Below are 23661 nucleotides of genomic sequence, written 5' to 3'. Positions count from 1 at the left end.
AGGTCGGTTACATAGCAGTATCTGTCACGACATCTGTTTGGAACCTACATACCCTTTACCACTCTCCGCAATTGCTCACCGAATCGCCCCCTGACCAAACACCAGCCATTGCACTGCTGTATGTTGAATGATAACAGGTCCTCGACAGATTCCAAACACCCCTGTCATATTACAGGCCGGCTAACGGACCAGCTCAGGGACTGACCAACATGACAGGAGGTAGACAGAAGTCCACCAATACCCCTGCTGAGGGGACTTCGGACTTTTTCAAAAGCAGATCTGCAACTGCGAAAGCTGCAAAAAATACCAACCCCACTATGGAACAAGAGTCGGACGCCCCATGCACCAAGAAGGATATAAACGAACTCAAATCTCTCCTCCTTTGCTTCAAGGACGAGATACAAAATGACATAAGGAATTCCCTGGCTGAGGTCAAAACAGAACTCACTGCAGTGGACCAAAGGGTCCTACAGCTAGAACAAACTCAAGACTCCATTCAGGAATCCTCTGCTAACATGGAAGTTTTGCTCCATGACCTCCAATCTCAAGTGAGGGACCTCCAGGAAGCACACGAGGATCTAGAGAATCGTACCAGACGGAACAATTTACGTCTTAGAGATATACCTGAATCTGTGAATATAGACACCTTCCTGCCCAAATTTTTCAAGGCGCTTGCTCCGGGCATAGAAGACAGTTTTTTATTACTGGACAGAGCACACAGAGCACTACGGGCTAGACCAAAACCTAATATGCCCCCCAGAGATGTGATTGTCCGATTTCATTATTATCAGACCAAGGAAACTATCATGAGAGCGTCTCGCACAGCTCAGGTAGAGCTTGATGGGATATACCCCAAAATCTATGCCGACTTAGCCTCGTCAACTCTGCAGAAAAGGAAGGACCTCAAACCTTTGACGGATGTCCTTCGCCAGAGAAACATCCCCTACAGATGGGGCTTTCCCTTCCGGCTCACTTATCAACAGAACGGCCTGACATATACTGTCAGACATCCCAACGACATCGAGGATGCACTTCACTACCTCCAGGTACAGCTTGAGGCTCCCTTGGTAGCGGCGACGCCTGATCCAGCGGAAGTGGTTCCAGTGGCTTGACCCGTTGAGGCATTTCATACATAGTCGTTACATCCTACCTTATGGCACTATTGCAGACCTGTTTCTGAATAGGAACAGTCAATGCCGAACTGATCTATACCCTACTTTTTACGCTACTACTCGAAGGTCTGTGCCTAGTACCAGGAAGGCTTCTTGTGTCGGAGGACTCCTGCTAGAAACAAGTCGGATACTCGCTCCTCAATATTGATATGTCGATTGATGCAACACACTCCGAAGAGTTGACTTGATTCTATTTACCGATTGATCTGAGTTTTAGTTATAGTTAAAATGCAGTTAGTCAGTACATTAACCTATATATGCAAGGCTTTAGGTCTGTGGATCTAGGATTGTGTAGAGCCTAATATTTTGAATTAGGAATTTTCTGATATATATAATTGGCGGGCCAGACGGACAAGCTTTCTTTTAAGGCTCTGATCCGTGACCCCCCGCATTTGAAGGTTTCCCAGTGGGGTGCAATATAACTGCCCCCCCCTCTTGGAACCCCTAAATAGTCTCCAATTTAGCGAGATTATATTATTTTGTGTTTATTTTTTAAGTTAATTTTATACTTTTGCTTAGTGGACTCACGTCCCGTGACAAACCTCACGAAATTGTATCTAATTTTTGAACGTATTTCTTGTCCTACTGTCTTTTCTCCTCCCTGCTACCTCTTTCTCTAATTTATTCGATACTGTACTCTCTTCTCAAACAGGTCTTTTGAACGCTACTCAGACTGCTGTAATGGCGACTGTGGTGGGCCCACGGACCGCTCCCGGCTCTCATCCCTTCGATTTAAAGGTATGCTCCCACAATGTTAATGGTCTGAATATTCCACAGAAACGTACAATGGCCTTTTCAGATTATGCCAAACAGAAAATAGATATCTTGCTGCTGCAGGAGACGCACTTTAGCACCTCCTCTACACCCAAATATATTTCGAAACACTACCCACAGGCATACCTAGCCAGTTCTTCAACTAAAACCAAAGGGGTAGCTATCCTAATGGCCAAGAATGTGAAATTCCTACTCAAACAGCAATTTTTGGACCCAGATGGTCGCTATGTAATATTGACAGGCCTCCTACAGAACCATCTCACCACGTTAGCATCAGTCTATGCCCCTAATTCTTCCAAAAAAGCCTTTTTTAAAAAAATTTTCAACAAACTAGCACAGCTTTCGGAGGGTAGGCTGATTGTAGGGGGAGATTTTAATACGACGTTGAATAATAATCTGGACAGGTCTCGAGATGTGCAGGCGGGAAAACTCCCTAATGTTCAAATTCATGATTCCACATACCTCACCAGATGTCTAAATACCGAAAACTTGGTGGATGTCTGGAGGGAAAAGCATCCTATTGATAGGGATTATTCGTACTACTCCTCCGTCCATACCTCTTACTCCAGAATTGACTTTATCTTCACTAAATCCACAATTGTGGACTACGTATGCACTGCTACGATCCATGATATTACATGGTCTGATCACGGCATGGTGGAAGCTATTTTTGCCAATTGGGATGAGGTGAGAGGGCATGGATGTTGGAGACTGAATGAATCCCTGCTATTGGACAAAGATATTTGTGCTGAGGTCTCCACCGCATTGAGGGATTATTTCAGCACAAATACCTTAGAGGATACCTCGGTTGCGATCAGATGGGATGCCCATAAAGTGGTGATCCGGGGGATACTCATCAAACATGCCGCAATTAAGAAAAAAAGTAGGGAGACGAAAACCCAGCAACTCTCACAGAGGCTGCACGATTTGGCTATCGCCCATAAACAAAATCCAACCCCCAACACTTACAAGGAAATTCAGGACACGAGGACTCAGCTGATTCAAGTCCTTTCAGACAAAGCGGCCTACGCTATGAGAAGGACTAAACACTTGTACTACGAATATGCAAACAAACCACACACGCTACTAGCCCGCAAACTGAGAGCTCTGCATGCCTCCCAGGCCATACATGCAATTCGCACCCCTACAGGGACGATAACTAGAGATACTAAGCAAATACTTCACTCATTCCGAGCTTTTTATACGGATTTATATACTGCAGATAAGGCTCCTAAAGCGTCACAGGCGTTAGAGTCAGACATCATGAAGCAATGGATCCCTCCCGACATCACAACAGAGGATAAGGAGCTGCTGGCAGCGCCAATATCCAAGGAGGAGATAGAGAGGGTAGTTAAAGACTCTAAATCTGGCAAAGCACCTGGCCCAGACGGTTATACGACTAAATATTATAAATCCTTTGTAAGTCAGTTGACCCCCTTCTTGAGAGAGCTTTTCCAGTCTTTCCTTGAAGGCTCTCCCCCGACGACACACATGCAAACAGCCACCATAGTTATGATACTAAAACCTGGAAAAGACCCAGACAATTGCGACAGCTACAGGCCTATATCTCTTATCAATACAGACATTAAAATGTTTGCGAAAATATTGGCTAACAGATTATCTATGATTCTTCCCCACCTTATCCACCACGATCAAGTGGGTTTTGTGCCTGGCCGTCAGGCAGCAGACAACATCCGTAAAACAATAAACCTAATTTGCCGGGCACCTAAACAGACCGCCTCCTCCCTGCTGTTATCGTTAGATGCACAAAAAGCGTTTGACAGATTGGATTGGAGATATATGTTTGCAGTGCTCAGCAAATTGCAGATACCTACACCATTCCTTACGGGGATTAAGCAGCTTTACACCACGCCCTCGGCTCAGGTGCTTAGCATGGGCCTTCTTTCTGACCGCTTTGCCATCAAAGGAGGGACTCGCCAGGGTTGCCCCATGTCTCCCCTGATATTTGCTCTATCCCTAGAGCCGTTAGCTCACGCCATCAGACAAAACCCCAATATTAAGGGCATTCGGATTGGAGAAGAGGAATATAAAATCAGTCTTTTTGCCGATGATATCATCCTTACGCTGACAGCCCCACAAACCACGCTTCCCAACTTATTACATACTCTAACACAGTTCCAACTCATTTCAGGATACAAAATAAACCCTGCCAAATCGCACGCACTGCCGCTACATATGTCCAAGCCCGAACTTAAACTATTACAACTTAATTTTGACTATAGATGGGAGACAGACTCATTAGAGTATCTAGGGGTGTACCTTACTCCTTCCTTTGATACCCTGTACAAGGCTAATTACCCTAAACTAATTGATAATCTGAAGAGAGATCTGGACAAATGGCACTCATATCACCTCTCCTGGTTTGGTAGGATGGCGGCTATTAAAATGACACTGTTACCTCGGATACTTTACCTCTTTAGAACGTTGCCGATACACTTCCCCGAAAAAGTGGCTTCCTCACTTCAAAAAGCTATATCGACCTTCATATGGGGGGGTAAGAAGCCCAGAATTAAGGCTGCTATCCTGACAAAACCGAAATCATTGGGAGGCTTGGGAGTTCCCCATATATACAGGTATTACCTTGCTAGTAGGTTGGAAGCAATGGTACACATACATGCACCAACTGAGGAACCCTGGAAAACCATTGAAAATCATTATTCAGCCCCGCTACAGCTCGCCCATTTATTTTGGATCCCTAAGACAACTAGGGTCTCCCCTCCACACCTCCTTCCCCCGTCTCAGCAAGCACTAGATCTCTGGGACTCCATAGCGTTCAAGATGAAATTAAGCAGCACTACCACAAAATACAGGACTATTTTTAACAATAAAGACTTTCCTCCAGGTAATACTCCCATAGAGTTTCAAATATGGATATCTGCGAATCTGACTACCTTACTAGATTTCGTTACTGGCGAGACAGTTAAATCTTTTCAACAGCTTAATGAAGACTGTGGTATTCCCCATGCACAATTTTATCGATATTTGCAGATAAGGCATTTTGTGGTAACTGCTTGCAAATCCCAAACCTCCCACACCCTTACATATTTTGAAAGGATGTGTCACAAACACTCATACCCACCACACCTTATCTCACTTCTGTATATGAGCCTCGCGACAGACAATACTGACACACGTCAGCCTTACATGCTAAAATGGGAGGAGGATTTAGACCTCACAATTTCTGAAAAGTCCTGGACGGAAATTTGGGAAACGGCCAAACGAACTTCAATATGTGCAGCCTCTAGTGAGAGAGCTTATAAAATACTATTTCGTTGGTACTACACCCCTACGCGCATTGCTAAACTAAGCGGTAACCCGGATCACTCACAGTGCTTTAGGGGATGTGGAGAGAGGGGTTCCTTCCTGCACACCTGGTGGACCTGTACAGTAGCTCAGGACTTTTGGAGAATGGTGGCAACTTTGCTCTCTGAAGTTCTACATTGCGTTATACAACCTTCCCCGCACACTTTTCTCTTAGGGATGAAGATTAGAGCCTTACGCTTGAAACAAACACGTACATTAGCTACTCATATCCTGACAGCAGCAAGGTCTTTATTGGCAGCAAACTGGAAAAGACCTACGATTCCGGGCTTACAAATGCTGATATCAAAGGTAAATTGGATTAGAGCGATGGAGTCCATACGAAACAGACTTCATGATAGAAGTTATGAGGGGGAGCTGGAGTGGTACCCGTGGCTCAACATCTGGAGACTCTGCAGCTTCGAGGTACCGTGCAATAATCTGAATTTTCTACACCCCCAGACTTAGTCAGACCTGTCTCTCTTTCTATTTTTTCTTTTTCCTTTTCTCTGTCTACCATTCTACTAAAACTTCTTTCATTTCCATGAGGATTCATTGTTTCGTTATTATGATATCCGTTTTCAGGATATGATGCTTAAGGGTTGACTGAGCTAATTGAAGTGTTATATTCTGTTGTGTAACATCTGATACAGTCACTTGTATACTTTCTTGCATCAGTGTTGTACCTGTTATCTTTTTTCTTTTTTGGAAATGAAGGTCAATAAAAATTTTAAATTATAAAAAAAAAAAAAAAAAGAAATAAAAAAAACTGTATTTATTGCTGCTATAATTGGAGAAATCAGGATTTTCACAATAAATTTTTATAGCTCATCTGCCTCGAAAAAAAAAAAAAAAAAAAAAAAAAAAAAAAAAAAAAAAGCAATGGGAATTCTTAATTGAATACTGTATATTTAGAAAAAAACCCATCATACTTAAAAATTGCTTTAATGACTCAGAGTGACTTAGCCAAGATGTCAGCCTTCCATAAGGCATATCTGAGAAGGATTCTGTGTATCTTATGGCCATAGATTTCAAACTATTACCTTCTTACTCATCGGCATCTAGAGGTGAAGGCGATGGATTGGATATGTACTAAATAACACAGGCTCAGCCAACAAGCGGAAGCAGAAGAGAAGCCGGCCTAGAGTGCCATGGTGACAGCAAACATGCAACAAACATGGGGCACAGTCACAAAACTGGACAAAGACAGACAGAAGTGGAAATCCTTGGTTGCTGCCTTCTAACTGACCTCGCTTCCATGTTCATCTACAATGGAGATATAATTGGGGTTGCTCTTGTTGGGGTATGATAACAGAATATCATAATGAGCCAGTTCTACTTTATCCAGACCGTACTCTTTCCACTGGGCTTGAATCTGCTGTGCAAGCCGTAAATTCTCTTCTGTTCCTGCCAAATGAGGGACTTGGGAGAAATTGCTGAAATTAAACAAAACAAACAAACAAAACTCAGTATATTGTAAATATAAATGTTTCCGTATGCAGCAAAAACGCTTCATTTAGAGATACTATTAGCGAGTTCAAACAAAATATGCTGTACTGCAATTATTGTATTTTCAGTTAACGTATGTTCAGCAAGGTCTGTACCATACCACTTAATCTTACTGGATGTTTATACCCCAGATCCCTTTGAAATACATTAATACAATACATCATTTCTAAAAAGCATTGCTTTTTTTAATTAGCACACTTCCATTTGTTGGCTAATTTTAAGCATAACAAAAAGGAACACAGCTGTCCCATAATCACCTCTTTAAAATAATAATAATAATGTAATTTTAGTGTAGTGGGTTAGGATTTAACTTTACTGTGTTCCTGTAAGGTCTTTGGTGGTCTAGTGGCTGGCAGGGTGCCATGTGCATCCTTCTTCTTCCAGCGCCGGTTCTCTTATGGCCCGAGTGGTGCTCACTTCCTGGTTTTACGCGCCGGCGTGATGACGTCATCGCGAAATGGAGCGGAATTCAAATGTATTTAAAGGGGCTTTTGAATACAACACATTGCCTGTTGTAGGTTCTACTTGCTAGTTTCCTGGAGGTGTTTATTCTTAGTAAATCCTGTTTGATCTTACTGATATTGACCCTTGCCTGCCTGCTGACTATTTTGAACTCTCCAATCTGACCCTTGCCTGCCTGCTGACGATTCTACACTCTCCAATCCTGATTCTAGCCTGTCTGACCATTACTTGAACTCTGCCTGCACCAACCCGGTCTGTCTGACTATTCTTGAACTCTGCTTGCGCTGGCCCAGTCTGCCTGACCACACTTTTCCTTTTTGCCTGTCTTCTGAGTTGTGTTGCCTTCCAACCAATATCCTTGGTAAAACAATTTTGCCCATTTGCTCGTCCAGAAACCTTTGCTTGGCTTCTCTGTTATTAAGACCTGGCGGCATCCAATTAGCGGAAATGAAAGGTGGCTGTAAAAGGCAGAAGCAAGAGCTGAGACCAGGGAGCCTAGCACTGGTTCTAGATTTAGGGTGCCGAGTGTGACAGTTCCACTTCCCTATACATCTTTAAAATATATTTAGAGTTGGGGGTGGTCTATGTAAGCATGTGCAAGCTCATCCATATGTAGATATGCCCTGTAGATGGTGGTGAAGCTCCTGTCCATGCAGGGGGGTAAGGTGGTTCACCTTAGTAGGGTTTATTGGTTCTTTTGGATGCTGTTGGGAACTTATGCTAAGGAAGCCCCCATTTAATAGTGAGCCTAGGGTTGGAGAGCCTCACCCCATATAAGATGACAAATGAAACCCTTTAAAATTTAGATCCCACATTTAGTCATGCCAGATATTGTAAGGGCTATTTAGAAGACAAGTCTTATGATTCAAGGGACAGTGTAGAGGGTTAGAAGCCTTGGTGTGTTCCACCACTCTATAGACTCAAATAGAAGGTAGTGGCGTATCCCTTAGAATTATTATTGTGTGGGGATTGTTGGGGGGGGGTGTCAAATTTTAATTTAGGGAGGTTAACAAAATTTCCTAAATCTCCATTATTTTCCACCAATGGTAGTTGTATGCTAATAGCTTTGCCTGTCTTTAGACCATCTTTTTATTAATTGTGTACTGCAGGGGTCCATAGGTTCCATTTTAATGAAATATTCACCTTTTTTTAAAATGATTTCCTTTTTCTGTGTAATAATAAAACAGTAGCTTGTACTTGATCCCAACTGAGATATAATTAGTCTTCATTGGAATCAACTCTGCATAACAATGCGTTAGTGGGTATACAGGTTCATGGGAAAAAAAGGAAATCATAACTATTGCAGGATTCATAGAAGGAACAAAATCAGGAGAAAAAAATCAATATTATCGATTATGGCACTGTAGCTTTATTATGGAAGAGAGGTATTTCAAATCATAATTGCTTGCAGCATATTGTTATGGTGACAGCAGGGATCCTAAACGTCATGGATATTATATATGGCTGGTGATTAAAATCACATTAAATAGATGGCTAGACTATTGGCAGTTGAACATGTGTGTTAATTCATTTGAGACCAATAAGTCTGGGTCTACAGACACACCAACCACATGTCTAATGTAATAGGGCCACTAGAATATAACATTGAGTTACATTAGGACTATTATTTTTATTTTATAGTGATAATTATTCACACAATAGATTATTTAAGGGTAACTTAACCTAGTTCAGGGGATGCATAAGCACAGTGGTATGTTCTCTCTTAGCACTATGGGACATAGTAAAAGTGGGTAATAGTAGCAGTGCGTGTAATTCAGAAACAAAGGGAATATGAAACTTACTGTAAATAATGTTTAATGTTTTCTGCTTTCATTTCGTCCCAGAAGGTTTTTTTCATATTTTGGTGTATTTGGGCTGGAAGGGCACTTGTGTTGGGTTTGGCAAACCATCCTGGAAAGAGAGGAAATTAATCATCTTGTCACTGAAGGACACTTACTGTATTTTGATAAATGAATACAGGACATAGGAGTTATACTGGAAAAAAGCAGATACTTTATGGAGAATGTGTAAAGAAATGATAATATTTTTCTTGCCTTTAGAGTTGTTCACAGGGGCTCCCCATTTTCTGATCTGTGTCAGCCCATCTTTTGAGAGTCAGTGGCACTGCACATGCTCAGTGTGCTTTAGGCTAAGCTAAGGGGTCATTAGAGTCACTTTGTCAATAGACAGGGTCAGACTAGGTTGGCAGTGCACCAGGAGAGAACCCGGGCCCCATGACCCAGAACCACTGCCTAGGATGGGCCCTTAAGGTGGTGGCCCTTTTGGGACACCGCAATCCGACACTGAAAATAGGTAGGTGTAGCACCCCATGCCTCTCCATGGTGACTTAAAATGTGTTTCTGTGGGTTTTGCCAATGGTTAAGGCAGTGGTCCCCAACCAGTAGCTCGCGAGCAACATGTTGCTCTCCAACCCCTTGGATGTTGCTCCCAGTGGCCTCAAAGCAGGAGCTTATTTTTGAATTCCAGGCTTGTAGCCAAGTTTTGGTTGAATAAAAACCAGGTGTACAGCCAAACAGAGCCTCCTGTAGGCTACCAGTTCACATAGGAGCTACCAAACAGCCAATCACAGCCCTTATTTGACATCCCCATGGACTTTCTCATGCTTGTGTTGCTCTCCAACTCTTTTTACATTTAAATGTGGCTCACGAGTAAAAAAGGTTGGGGACCCCTGGGTTAAGGGATGAGTTTGGTGGGAAAGCCGAACATAACGAAGAGCCATAACTTAAGGGTCACTGGGCTTTTGCTACACAGTTCTATGCATTGAGACAAACTATTTAGTCAAATATCAGTGGTTTAGTTTCCCTTTTAATTGCAGCTCACAGTACACACCTCCCAGGGGTGACAAATAGCCCTCCCTGGGATGTGTTACAGCATTGGGGCTGCTCTCAGAAAGGCTTTGGAAAGAGTCAGAATAGAAAAGCAAATCATTTACGGTAAAATACTTTAGGAATACAAAATAAGGACCAACTGCAAAGTTGTTTACATTACATACAGTTGCAACTTTTAGGCGGTGAAGACCATCCTTAACTCAAGATATTTGATATCAGCTTCCTTTCCAAAGCCTTTAACTGTCCTACAACTCCCAGCGTCCTATGAGTCTAAATTACCAACAGCTGTATTGTTACAGACTGAAGCTCAAATTGGGACCACTTTCTGGGCCCGTGAATCAATATTTACTTTACCTATAAGGAATCCAAAAAGGAGGAAAGTCACTGCCCCGAGGGCGAGAGTGAGCAGGTTCCGAGGGCTCAGACCTTTAAATGCCGTTTGGGTTTCTTGCTCTTCGCTGCTCAGCAGTCGCAACATTTTCACTTGGTTGCACAGGAATCAGTGAGCAGGGAAAGGGGAATAAAGTGAGCAGCAATGTCCCAGGGTAAAAATCCTTCCCAAAGAATTCCAATTAATTAAGCCAGATCCCTCCTCCCTCTGCCTTTCTCTGTGCCAGGCTGTTAGGTCAAAGTCCTGTGCTGACTCTTAATGTATTGTCAGCAGAAGTGTTTAAGTTATTCCAAGTATGTTTCCAGTGCCTGGCCACGTGTAACCCAAAGCTATATAAAGCAGAGGAATTAAAATGTAAATATAACGCGGGTAGGCTCCCTGCCACTGTAATAACGGGGTGGGGTGCTATAAAAAGCATGTTCTGAATATGTGCCAGTACACAGGCGCTCTGCACTCACGTCATTTAAGGCCACGCAAAGAAGCAAAAGTATAAACAGATAAATCTGCCCGAGTGGCCAATGCTATTTCCATCACAAACTGAAACTTTATTCAGCAGGGATCATAAGCAATAAAGTTAGATGCATCTTGCAGCCTGTGCTGTTTTTTGTAGCCCTGCATCCTGCACTTGAATTGACTGCTCATTAGCTACGCCATACATGTGTCCAACGTAAACCTTTCTATAGCATAGCTGGACTACAACTCCCAGTATGTTAGGAAAGGTTAAAGAAAGATGAGAGCTGTAGTCCAGCAGAAGAGAATTCTTAAAGCGACACTGCATAAATAGGCGTTAAATCACAGAGTGATCTGACAAATAAGTGATTCTTCCCTGAGCCCAGAAACAAGCAGTTAATCTGTAACTTAAGTCTGTGCAGAACAGCTGACTGTGCAGGGACAGAAGTAATGGCAGGACAAGGTGGGCATAAATGATGTTGTATTAAAGGAATAAAACTATTGGATCAAAGTTAACTAAATCAGATTTGGGAGTGGAAACAACCAAACAAAGCTTTTTGGGTCCTGTTAAACTTGGCACCTTCCCATCTTTGAGTTGCAGCTGCTGCTTCAATTGTCAGAAAGGGGATGTAATTGACCATCAGCGAATGGGCACCCCCATAAAAATTCGGGGATATTATACTTCTGCAACAATTTTTGCCATTTATGTAATAAAATGCCTGTGAGGGTTAATGTATGTGGGTGAGGCGAGTCGCCAGTAAGGGAACACAAACCGGCTATAAGGACAAAAAAGTGGAGTTGCAGCCGATTTTGTGGAAAAGTGCCACGGGGTACAGCAGTTTAAGTATCAGGTTGTGGATAATGTACCCAGTATGCGACGTGGGGGTGACCGAACCAAGGGGCTTCTTAAGAAAGAGGCCATGTGGATTAGGAGATTAGAAACCCTCACTCCCCAGGGACAAAATAAGGAATAGGATTTACAAGCTATTTTCTGGGCTTAATTGTTTTTAAATCTTGAGTCTTACAGATACTTTAGAGCTTTGGCTAGCTTTTGGTTGTTCAGGCTTCTAAGAGTTAATGGGAAATAAACTTGTGACAAACCTGTTGAAGATTGAAACAAATGTGTAACGATTTCGCCAGTAGATGGCACAATATGTTTCTCTATAAAAAGCTGCATTGTTTAGTAAACCTGGAAAAGGCTCTGTGTAGCCTGATATGTCACTTATCCAGGTCCTGCCAGTGTTCCAAATAAAGGAATTTTTGTTCAGAGAATATTAACGGTGCTGTACTTCAAGGAAGTTTATGCAAGAGAATCGGGAAGTGGCCATTCAAGGTAAGTGCACCAGGACTCTCAGGTGTAGAGAATTGGGAGCTGATTCAAATAACCAAGCAGGGCCGGATTTACATATTGGCTGCCCCTAGGCCCACTGCCGTTCGTCGCCCCTGTCCCCCCCTTTATTCATGCAAATTTTCATCATCAATGGGAAATTTAAAAAATGATTGTATCTCCAGCGCATCCCCAGTCTTTTTGAACCAATGTGGGTGTGGTTGGGCAGCATGCCGCCCCCCTAAAATCCTGCCACCCTAGGCCCGGGCCTAGGTGGCCTTTCCACAAATCCGGGCCTGTAACCAAGCAAATAACTGGAAGGGTTGCGACCTTCTTCCTCCACACTTACTGGCAAGGGCTGGAATTGGGGTATTTTGAGGTGGGGAATCGGTATGTTCGTGTGGGGAATTTGCACATTGGGATCCAGTTTAAAGTGCCCCCCTGGCAGTTCTAGATCTGTTCAGAACATGTCATTATTTCCGAAAGTTTTATGCATCACATGTTCTCCATCTTTGGCCTTCATCTAAGGAAAAGGATGGATGTTGCTGGGAGCCTGGGACTTAATCCTCCATAAAGAAAAGCCCTCAAAGGGAGGTAGGCCTTGAAGCAGTCAGGGATCAGGTCACCTTTTCTTGAAAAAAAATACCAGCCTTACGCATTTTCCCTATTAATAACATTGGGATGAAGCTTAACTTTTACCAGGCTGGTAAAATACTGTGTGGGTGACAACCCTACCTGTGAATGAGGTATGTAAATAGTGGTAGATGTAGCTCCTGTTATAGTACTAATCTAGGCATGTAAGGCAGGCAAGTTGAGCTACAAAAAGTGGTTCAGAGCTCAATGTAGAAGGATAGATGGGAGGTATCTCTCCTCGGTGATACTGCCTGTTAGGGTAGGGTTCATAATGGGTATGGAATCAGGTTAGAGGATTCACTGGAGGTTCAATAATGAATCAAAGTGAAGATTCATCACCAACTTCTTCTAGATATAAATCTAGCTCAGGATGTCCACTACACACCAGAACTGGAGCATGACCAGCTTCAATCTTTAGGGTACAGTTTGATGAAGATGTATAGACGTATCAATTAATATATACGCAGACTCTCTAATGGGCATGAAGCAGATTACAGATAAATTGTGGTCTAAACCTGGATGTACTGATTGTCCTGCTCTTCAGGAATATGATAATGATCTACTGTGCTTTTAGGGTGACCACTGTGCAGATGGGGATGGGGGTTTGACCGGAGAGCACAATAGCAATCTTAGTGAAGAATTTTCCATGCAGCTCCCCATAAGACAAACAACTTGCTAACTAAAGGTGGCCATAAACAGTCCAACCTGTATAGTACTCAGCTTGATCAGCCTGCGCTCCTAGTGGATAAATACTGTAGGAAGGGCTAAACATTTGTAAAGCCAACTGTTACAAATTTATAGCCTTACTGTTAATTACTTAATTGTAATTTTACATTAGGCCTGACAATTCTTGGTTCACCAGGAAGTCACTTAGTCCAAAATGTTGTTTGCCCCTCTGTTCTTATCTTTGATTATTGTTTAAATAAAGTTATTTACATTGCTCTTTGGGAAAGTTGATTGTGTATCTGTCTCTGTTTTTGAAGTTGTTAAAACAGGAACCTGAGCTTTTCTTGCATTATTTTCCCATTTTCTGTTTCAGCTCTGTTTACCAAATGACTCCTCTAAGTACTGACACATTAAAATACCACATACTACATCTAGATCAGCGAGCATAGGGGGCTAGCGAGTTACTGCCAATGGATAGAAAATCACAGATGACCTTCTATTTTGTGGATGGGGTGGTGAAACTTTTTTTGCTGGGAGGCCGGAGTCTCTGAATCTGGAGGATACAATGTTACAGTTGTTGTTCTAAGAAACTACCAAGAGGGCTTCTAATTGGGGTTACCACCTGTCCGGTTTAGACTGAACAGCCCGTTTTTTTTGAAGGGCTGTCCAGGTCAAACCTACCTGCCTGGTTTTCCAAATTAGGAAAACTGGGCAGGATTCCCTACGATTGATGCGGCAATTGGTTGATCGCTTTATCATAGCCCCTGTGACATCATGCCCCGCCCCTGTGGCATCACAACCCCACCCCATTGTGCCTCTGCCACGTCCCCTGTCTAGATTCAACTGGGCCAAAGGGTGGCAACCCTACTCCTAATCCAACCAAATGAACAAATGAAGGGGTTGGGGCAGAGAGTTGTGATATAGGCTAAAACTGGACTGTTTAACTGTTTAATCTACTTTACTCCTGAGGCAGGAATGGCCCCCTCTCTCTAACAATTACACTGCTTGTTACGAGAGAACAGGCTAATTGGGAGTAAAATATTGCACATTAACTACAGGAAAATGTTTGGGGTTTCTTTTGCCTTGTGTTGAAATCCAACAGTGTTGGTCAAAGTTTCCCTTGGACCAAGTGCTGCTATGCAACACTGCCACCTAATGATGGGGAGTGGAAAAGCAAGTGTAGTAAAGTAGATGGGATTTTAATACAATCGGTATTTGGCAATAATGTTTAAGGGCTCTTACAGATTTTTAGCTGCGCTCTCCTGCGTTCCGGTTTCATGTGTTCAGCCGCAGGGGAGCGCAGGTTTAGACGCACTGAATTCTTTTCAATGAGGCTCGACTTACACAGACGTATGTAACACTGAACGCAGGAAGAATGCAACATGCTGCGTCCCAACCTGCGTTCAACACTTACATGCGTCTGTGTGAGTCGAGCCCCATTGAAAAGAATTCATTGCGTCTACTGCTGCGCTCAGCTGCGGCTAACCGCAGGGGAATGCAGCAAAAAAAGTTTGTCTGTAAGAGCCCTAGGTGTGGGTAGTACTTGACTTATTCAGAAACTCCACCGACCAATCCTTGAAGAAAGGCCTAATTGGGCTCGTCTGATCACGTGACCCCGCTGGACAAGAATTGCATTACTTAGGGGTCCCATGCTGACTGATCAGGAGAGTATATACATTTGCCAATAGCAATGCAGGACTTCATGTCCAAGGTGCCTATTATGTGATAATATGCTGGGGAATTCTGGGAGTTGTAGTCCAGCAACATTAGGGTGGCAAAAACATTGCATATGTCCCATGTAGCAGGACGTTTGGCTCTTGTAATAGTAGGAGAATGGGGCAGTGCCATCTTTACTCGCAGAACTGTAATCTTATGTATTTTTAATCAGCAAGTTGTGGGGTAACTCCCAACAACTCCCAGCAGAGTGAGTGTAGCATGCAACTAAATGCCTATAATGAATGTTATATAGAAAAGAGTGTGTGAACCGTGGTCCATTTATACAGGGCTCCCTACACTATATACTTCCCGGGGAGCACTTACCCTACATCCTCTCCTACATTGGAGATCAGAACTGCTTACCCTACCTCCACCCCACCCACCCTACACCCCTCAGACAATGCTGGAATATCACTCACTATATCCTCATTCATAGTACCCAGCCTAATCCAGGAGTGAGGCCTACTTCAGCCTCTGCAACCCTATCATTACCTACCTACTACTAGGGTAAAGGACATCCCTTTACAGTATGCAATGCATTAATGAGCAGTCACTACTTAAAGGGGTTGTTCACCTTTAATTCAACTTTTAGTATGACTTAGAGTGTCATATTTTGAGACAATTTGCAATTGGTTTTCATTTTTTATTATTTGTAGTTTTTGACTTATTGTAACGATCACGTTATCAGGAACCTTGTTTGGTGCAACGTACAGCAGGACCCTGTGGGTTCCAGTGTTCACCGATGCCCTTTTGGGGCCCCAGGCTTTCTGCTGCGGAATCCAACAAGGAAGTGTGAAAGTAGTCCGTAAGCGAGGTACCGGCAGGAATTAGAGAAGGCGCAGTCAATTCAAGCAAAGAGTTCAAGGCAGGCGGCGGAAAACGTAGTCGAGGGTCAGACAGGAGTCGAAAACCAGGAAATCAGAAGTCAGTATAATGCTTGAGCAGGAACAGATAAACTGAAGCCAGCTTGGGCACTTGCAAAATGGTGGACCGGCCTTTTAAAGATATCTTGGCGCCAAAATTCAAAATCGATGCTCGGTGTCAAACGCCAGCGTCATGCATGCCTGTCCGAGGAAAGACACGTCAGTAGGTAAGAGACCTCAGCGATCTCCCGGCTCGTCTTACACTTATTTAGCACTTTATTTAGCAGCTCTCCAGTTTGCAATTTGGTTGCTAGGGTCGAAATTGCCTTAGCAACCATGCATTGATTTGAATAAGAGGCTGGAATATGAATAGGGGGGCTGAATAGAAAGACAAGTAATAAAAAGTAGCAATAACAATACATTTGTAGCCTTACAGAGTATTTGTTTTTAGATGGGGTCAGTGACCCCCATTTGAAAGCTGGAAAGAGTCAGATGGTAAATAACTATAAAACTTTAAAAAATAAATAATGAAAACCAGTTGAAAAGTTGGCCGTTCTATAACATAATAAAAGTTACCTTAAAGGTAAACCACCCCCTTTAATTATCTGCCTTGTCTTACGTTGTATCAACAGTCTGAACCAGCAGTGCAGAGAATAGAAAGGGACAGACACTGCTTTCAATAGCAATACATATACAAATAACTTAAAAAGCATAGAACATTTGTAATAAATGTACAATGCAAAGTTGCTTAGAATAATGTTTTCTTTTATTGGGCACATTTTGATTTTGGGCTTGAAGAGGGCAAATAATTCAAAAACTATAAAAAAGAAAAAATGAAGGCCAATTGAAAAGTTGCCATTCTTTAAAATACTGAAAGTTAACTTGAAGGTGAACCAACCCTTTAAAATATTAATAGAAAAGTGGAAATAATATAACTGAGTGTAAGGTTTGCTGTACTTCCAATAAACGATAGCAGGGAGCAGCATTTACTGGGCTAAAGTTTAATTAAACATCTGGTTGCTATGGGTTACTAGATATGGAGCTGCTTTACATCTAAATTAAATCTGTTTCACACCTCGAGTCTTAAACTAGTCAGAGGAAGAATCCTATGTAACCTAACAACTCCCAACTGCATCCCTATACCGTATCCTCCCTATTTATCTTTCCAAGTTTAGAGCTTCTGGGAGGTCTCCAGATCATATAACCACTAGATGGCGCAAGTTATCTGTACAATTTCTGCTCCAGCCACAGATTTATTTACAAGAATTTACAGATTTACAGATTTATTTACAAGTGCTTCGATTTATATATGCCAAGGCTTGAAATGATACAGATTCTTGTTTTTTTTTATTAAAAACAAGAAAAGCATTGCAGTGGTGTCTAGTTTCCTCTGGTACAAACAGAATAACAACAAGTAAACAAACAATATATACAATAAAGAGGTTGCACTGCTTCCTCTCAGATTACCCTGATGAAGTAGACAGACAGCATTGAGTTTGGTGGGGTAAGGGGGGACCCTGGAAGTGAGGTTCAGCTGCCAGTACATAATACATGGACAAAGCTATTGAGACTCCCTCTGAAGCCAACAAATCCAGCAGAATCTTTTAGAAAGGCAGAATGAAAACTAGGCACCAGGTGGTGTTATTTTTCCTGCTAAATGTGGCCATACATATTGAGGTGGGTGATATCGGGCTGATCCGATCGTCAAAATGGAGGCGATATGGGCGGATTGCGGGACCGCATCATTGAAAAGTTCCGGCTGCGATTCAGTGGGATTCAGTGGGATTTTTTACACTGCCTGACTTTAGGCTAGATATCGATCCGGGAAGCCTGTCGGATGACCCCACACATGGGCCAATAAGCTGCCGACTCGGTAGCTTTTATCGGCCCGTGTATGGGGGACTTTAATGTAGCTCCCACCCTTCCCAGCTATAGTCAGATGATCCCACTGGTGTCTAATAAAAGGGCAGTTTGGGAGTTTTAACATTGAAAGCAGCAAGTAAGTTGCAGGTAAAACTTAGTCCCTTTGTAAAATGTATAATGAAGCAAAAGAATGAATCAGATGTAAGTGCAGAGTAGGACTGGCCAAATATGACTTAAATATATTGCAATATATGGAAAAAACAATCCCTGTGTTGTTTAAAGGGTAAGGCATTTTTCAGTAGCAGTAGCACAAAATGTCTCTGTCTTAAATATATTGATAATGGGTTGAGTGCAGAGGAATCTTGTATTTGTCTGTGTTATTTTTCCTGCTAAATGATTTTGGGTTTTACTGGAAGGGACAGTTGATATAGGAAAATAGGGGTACCAACCAAACATTGGTGTTCAGGGCCCCCATTAAAAGTTAAAAATACCATTGGTGGTTAAGGGCCCACAGAAAATTAAAAAAAAAACTGGTAGACGGTCCCCCCCCCATACAAGTTAAAAATGACAACTGGTGGTCAGGGTCCCCACAGAATTTTTTTTAAAAAACATTGGTGGCCAGCCCCCCCCTTACAAGTTAAAAAAAACATTGGTGGTTAGGGGCCCCACAGAAATTAAAAAAAAAACCCACTAGTGGCCAGGGGCTCATAGATGATGAAAAAAACACAAACTTACTTAGGTTCCTCTTCCTTTGGCTCCTTTAGTGACTTCTGCTCCGTATGTGGCTTTGGGTATTTGGCTCTTTGGATATTCGACTCTTCTTGTCTTTGGCTCTTCACGAGTCCTGCACGCTCCACTAATTCGGAAAGTGCAGCACAGCTGGCCCCTTCTTAAACTTAAATTCTGTCGGGCCCCGGGACAACTGTGCCCCCCCCTGATGGTGGCCCTAGGTACCAATGTCAGGCATAAGCTCCCTGCAACTCCCAGCATCCTTCAGCAACATTCCAGTGTAGATTTGCTGTCCACTAAGAAAAGCCCATTATCCCCCAGAAATAAGGCCTCATTTTCATCAAGTGATCAAAGTGCAATTTCAAGCGCGATCGACATGTCACAAGGGGGCATCTAATTGGCCAAAATGATTCGGCAGCCCTGGTGGGCCTGGACCCCCTCATTACAACACTGTTATTTAGAATGACATTTTCTTTCATTAGGGGCCCATGGCATCAATTCATAGCTCCTCATTTGATTGGCTATTCACTCTCGGAACTGACCAACCAAGCTGGAGCAAAATGAACATTTCTAGTAGTCCATGCAGCCTCTGCCCCAGAGGCCCAGACCTCACATGGAGGCACTTGATCCACTCACAGTTGTAGCAGTTGTTGAATCCATACATACTCAGATCTGGTCACTATATTGAGCTGCCTATCTTCTCCATTTCATTTATGGCTCTTTCATTGTTCTTTATCCAACATTTTGCTCATGTGGATTCAGGGTTGGACCGGCTCACCAGGACCCTGAGAAAAATCCCGATAGGCTTCAGCCCCTGTGCACATCCAGGCAGAAACTCCTTGATTGTTATGCAGCCACCCTTAAACCCCTTCTCCTTGCCCTTTCCATTACTGAACCCTTTCATCTTTGGTCCTGCCCCTGAATAACGGTAATTTCTTGTCCATTCTATAAGCTCCTCTACCTGGCAGGAGAAGCTCAGGATGATAAAAGACATCATACAAAGATGGCAAAATCCTTTAACGGATCCCATCCTGATGAAAGGAGGGTGTACCCTCCGAAACGTTGATACTGTTGGTAATATAATAAAAGGGGTAAGGTCCCCAACTGCAGATAATCGTGTGTGTGTGTGCGGCTCCGATTTTGCTGTTGCTAAGGGACCTAGCCGGGTCAACGGAAGGCCAGCACTACCAGTGCAGTAAAAGTGAACTGCAGGATTGCGGTAGATCTATCACATTAATCATACAAAGATGGAACATTGCTCTGGGGGTCACAATTACCCACCATACATGGAGCCTCCCAGGCAGCCTGTCTGGTGGAAGTCTCATGGCAAAGGTCTCTGAGAAATAACCATTCTGCAGTTGGACCTGGGTACGACTATTACTAGTGACCACAACTCTACACTACACCACTACACCGTAGAATTCAGCTTTACTTTTTTATGTCTAAGAAAAGAATTTTCATGTGTAGATTTAATAGACGATATGGGTCCAGGGGTGCTTATGAAGGGTCATCATTAGTGATTATTTGGCAGACATGGATTCGCTACAAAATTCAGATTTTCGCCATGTGCAAATTTTTTCGCGAAAAATAGCGGCGGGAATTTTCAAAGAGAAAAAAATGTTCAAAAGAATAAACACCCATTGTCTTTAATGCATTAGTACAAAAAAGTTGCCATAAGAAAAAACGCCCGTTGACTTCAATGCATTTGGAGAAAAAGTCGCCAGAAGAAAAATGGCCATTGACTTTAAGCATTTGTAGAGAAAAATTGTTGCGCGCCGACAAACCGCTTATTGACTTTGATGTGTCACGAAATTTCGTAGTTTCACGAATTGTTCGGCGAAACGGTACAGATTGTTTTATCACTAGTCCTCGTGGAGGGTCACACTGTGGACACGATTTCTGATCTGTATATATGACTTAAAACACCTGTATTGATTTCATAACACCCCTAAATTCCTACCACCCCCTCATTTCCAATCTGGCAACCTCATTATAGTAATAATAATAATAATGTGATAATAAACCACCAGCCCGTTGCCAGGTAGAATATAACAGCACATATATCTATGAATGAAGCCCAGTACTATGACAAAGCCTCTCTCATATGAAGATGGAAACTGTTAAATTATTCATTTCCTCCAAGTTTGTTAAAAACACCCAGCCTGGTATTTGTGAATAATTTAACTAAAGGGATAAAGAGATGTAAACAGAAGAAACAGCATAATCACATGGCAATGTGCTTGGAATCTCCATGTTTCTTAGTGCGGATATCCTCCAGCTAACATGCCCAAAGGGACAGTCTCATAAGCAGCTTTGTATCTCGTGTGACGGGCCCCTGGCCTTGTAGCCTGATATAATGGACAGATACATGTACTGAGGATACTAAGACAGACGACTTTAAACACAAAAACTGATTTTACATGCATTAACTGGGTTTTATTTTCTAAACATTTCTAGCTGAATTATGTGAGATAGTATTAGAGCAGCGATCCCCAACCAGTGGTTCTCGAGCAACATGCTACCCACCAACTCCTTGGATGTTGCTCACAGTCGCCTCAATTCTGGGCTTGGAGGCAAGTTTTGGTTGCAGAAAAATCAGGGGTTCTGCCAAACAGATACTCCTGTAGGCTGCCAGTCCACATAGAGGCTACCAAATAGCCAACCCCAGCCCTTATTTTGTACCACCAAGGAACATTTTTTTATGTTTTGTGGCTCCTAACTCTTTTTACATCATGGGTAATAAAAAGGTTGGGGACCCCGAATTAGAAGTTTATTTTGGAAGGTCTCACTATTTCTTAACAATACTTGTTGAAAGTAACTAAAACTAAACTGAAGGGGACACAAAGGGGTAAGTTTCTCTATTGAGTAGGAAGCCTCTGATCTGGAGGAGGCATCTTAATCAGCCTGTGAGGCTGTGTGATCATTATTGTCCCTATTTTAAAAGGGCTCGCCATCTTTTGCACTCCTCTTGGTACCAGGAGTGGATGTGCTGGGGATCCCATATCAATGGTATTAATACACCTTAGTAAAGTTGGAGAGCAGGAATGGAGGAATGAATGAGTTGAAGTTAGTGGTAGATAGTTCAGAGCATGGGAGTTGTGAGTTGGATAGACTAGCTTAACAAGAGCAGCCAATCTCCAGCACATAGTATGGCGCTTGTACTCCAACACTCACCTAAGTGTAGGGACTACAGTCTGATAAGGACTTGAGTTATCTTGTATCCCTGAGAGGTTTCCACTGTAGTGAACCATTTCCATTTCTTAGATGTTATTGAGTGCTGAGATGATTCCATCACAATTTCTGTCTACTATGGATATGGTGAAAAAAAACTGGCACCCATGTTTCCTAATACAGGTATGGGACCTGTTATCCACAATGCTCGGGATCTGTAGTTTTCTGTCTAACAGATCTTTGGATCTTCATACCTTAAGTCCACTAGAAAATCATTTAAACATTAAATAAACCCAATAGGCTGGTTTTGCTTTCAATAAGGATTAATTATTGGGCATCCAAATAATTTTGATGCGCCACAATTTTATGCGTGCGACTATTCTGACGCATGTCAATTTTTTTCTGTTGTGGCAGGTCTTTCGACAGTTTTGCGAATTGATTCACAAAACTACAAAATGTGGAAATTTGCAGCGAATTCGTGCCTGGCAAATTAATTCGCCCATCACTAATCTATAGTAAACGGCATTCCCATAATTTGGAGCTTTCTCAATACAAATATATTAGATCAGTTCTTACAAAACAAAATCATTACATATCAGAATAATACAATAAGGCAATATTTACAAAGAAAACGTAGAAGAATGAGTCCAAGTTCATCCAATATTTCTCATTCACACGTTGCTTTTGGATCTCATTTATCGTAATAAAACTTATTTCCCTTAAGATTTTGTTTATTGTAAGGTCTATTGGCTCGTTCTCTCCAGATAGTTTTCTTGCATTTCATACACCAGATGTGATACTGAATCACAGACAAAATAATATACACAGTCTCTCTGTTATAGCGATGCTGCCCGTGAATAATTGTGTGTGGTGGGAAATAGCTCTGTCTTACACGGACCTCATTCGCTCTACCACCCTGCAGCCAGTCCATGATAAAAGACGATGCCCAAGAACCTGATACAACTTTCCCACAGGGAGCTTGTTCTTTGAGTCAGACCCCCAAATTTACATAGTTACATAGTTAAATCGGGTTGAAAAAAGACAAAGTCCATCAAGTTCAATCTCTCCAAATGAAAACCCAGCATCCATACACACACCCCTCCCTACTTTCACATAAATTCTATATACCCATACCTATACTAACTATAGAGTTTAGTATCACAATAGCCTTTGATATTATGTCTGTCCAAAAAATCATCCAAGTCATTCTTATAGTCATTAACTGAATCAGCATCACAACATCACCCGGCAGTGCATTCCACAACCTCACTGTCCTGACTGTGAATAACCCCCTACGTTGCCTCAAATGAAAGTTCTTTTCTTCTAGTCTAAAGGGGAGGCCTCTGGTACGGTGATCCACTTTATGGGTAAAAAGGTCCCCTGCTATTTGTCTATAATTTCCTCTAATTTACTTGTAAAGTCTAATCATGTCCCCTGCACTCTCTCCAGCTCATTTATACCCCTCTTAAGGACTGGAGTCCAAAACTGCCCCCATACTCCAGATGAGGCCTCACCAGGGACCTATAAAGAGACATAATTATGTTTTCATCCCTTGAGTTAATGCCCTTTTTTATGCAAGACAGAACTTTATTTGCTTTAGTAGCCACAGAATGACACTGCCCAGAATTAGACAACGTGTTATCTACAAAGACCCCTAGATCCTTCTTTAGGAACATGACACCAAAGAAGGTACCAGTACAGACCATCCCCAAACCTCCCTCTTTCTTCTGCAGGAACGTTACCCCTCTTTTGGCTGGGTTTAGTC

At 42.4% G+C, this 23661-nt stretch overlaps 1 protein-coding gene across 2 annotated transcripts in view; it reads right to left on the bottom strand.

The window, feature by feature from the left end:
- The window catches only part of LOC108707586 (putative N-acetylated-alpha-linked acidic dipeptidase), a 31782-nt gene extending 20848 nt beyond the window's left edge, over positions 1 to 10934 (bottom strand). Inside the window, exons 1-3 of one of the 2 annotated variants that reach the window (XM_041582726.1) lie at positions 10442 to 10934; positions 9041 to 9149; positions 6517 to 6703 (exon numbers count right to left, since the gene is read on the bottom strand). In XM_041582726.1, the coding sequence (XP_041438660.1) occupies positions 6517 to 6703; positions 9041 to 9149; positions 10442 to 10565 (420 nt within the window). In that variant the 5' untranslated portion in view covers positions 10566 to 10934. The remainder of the gene's footprint in view (positions 1 to 6516; positions 6704 to 9040; positions 9150 to 10441) is intronic. The other variant, XM_041582727.1, reaches the window with a different exon arrangement.
- Between the last annotated feature and the right edge of the window lie 12727 nt (positions 10935 to 23661).

The sequence above is a fragment of the Xenopus laevis genome, chromosome 2L, assembly GCF_017654675.1.
Source record: "Xenopus laevis strain J_2021 chromosome 2L, Xenopus_laevis_v10.1, whole genome shotgun sequence".
NCBI lineage: Eukaryota > Metazoa > Chordata > Amphibia > Anura > Pipidae > Xenopus > Xenopus laevis.
The sequence above is the reverse complement of the archived record's forward strand: the minus strand, read 5'-3'. Positions and strand labels throughout refer to the sequence as shown.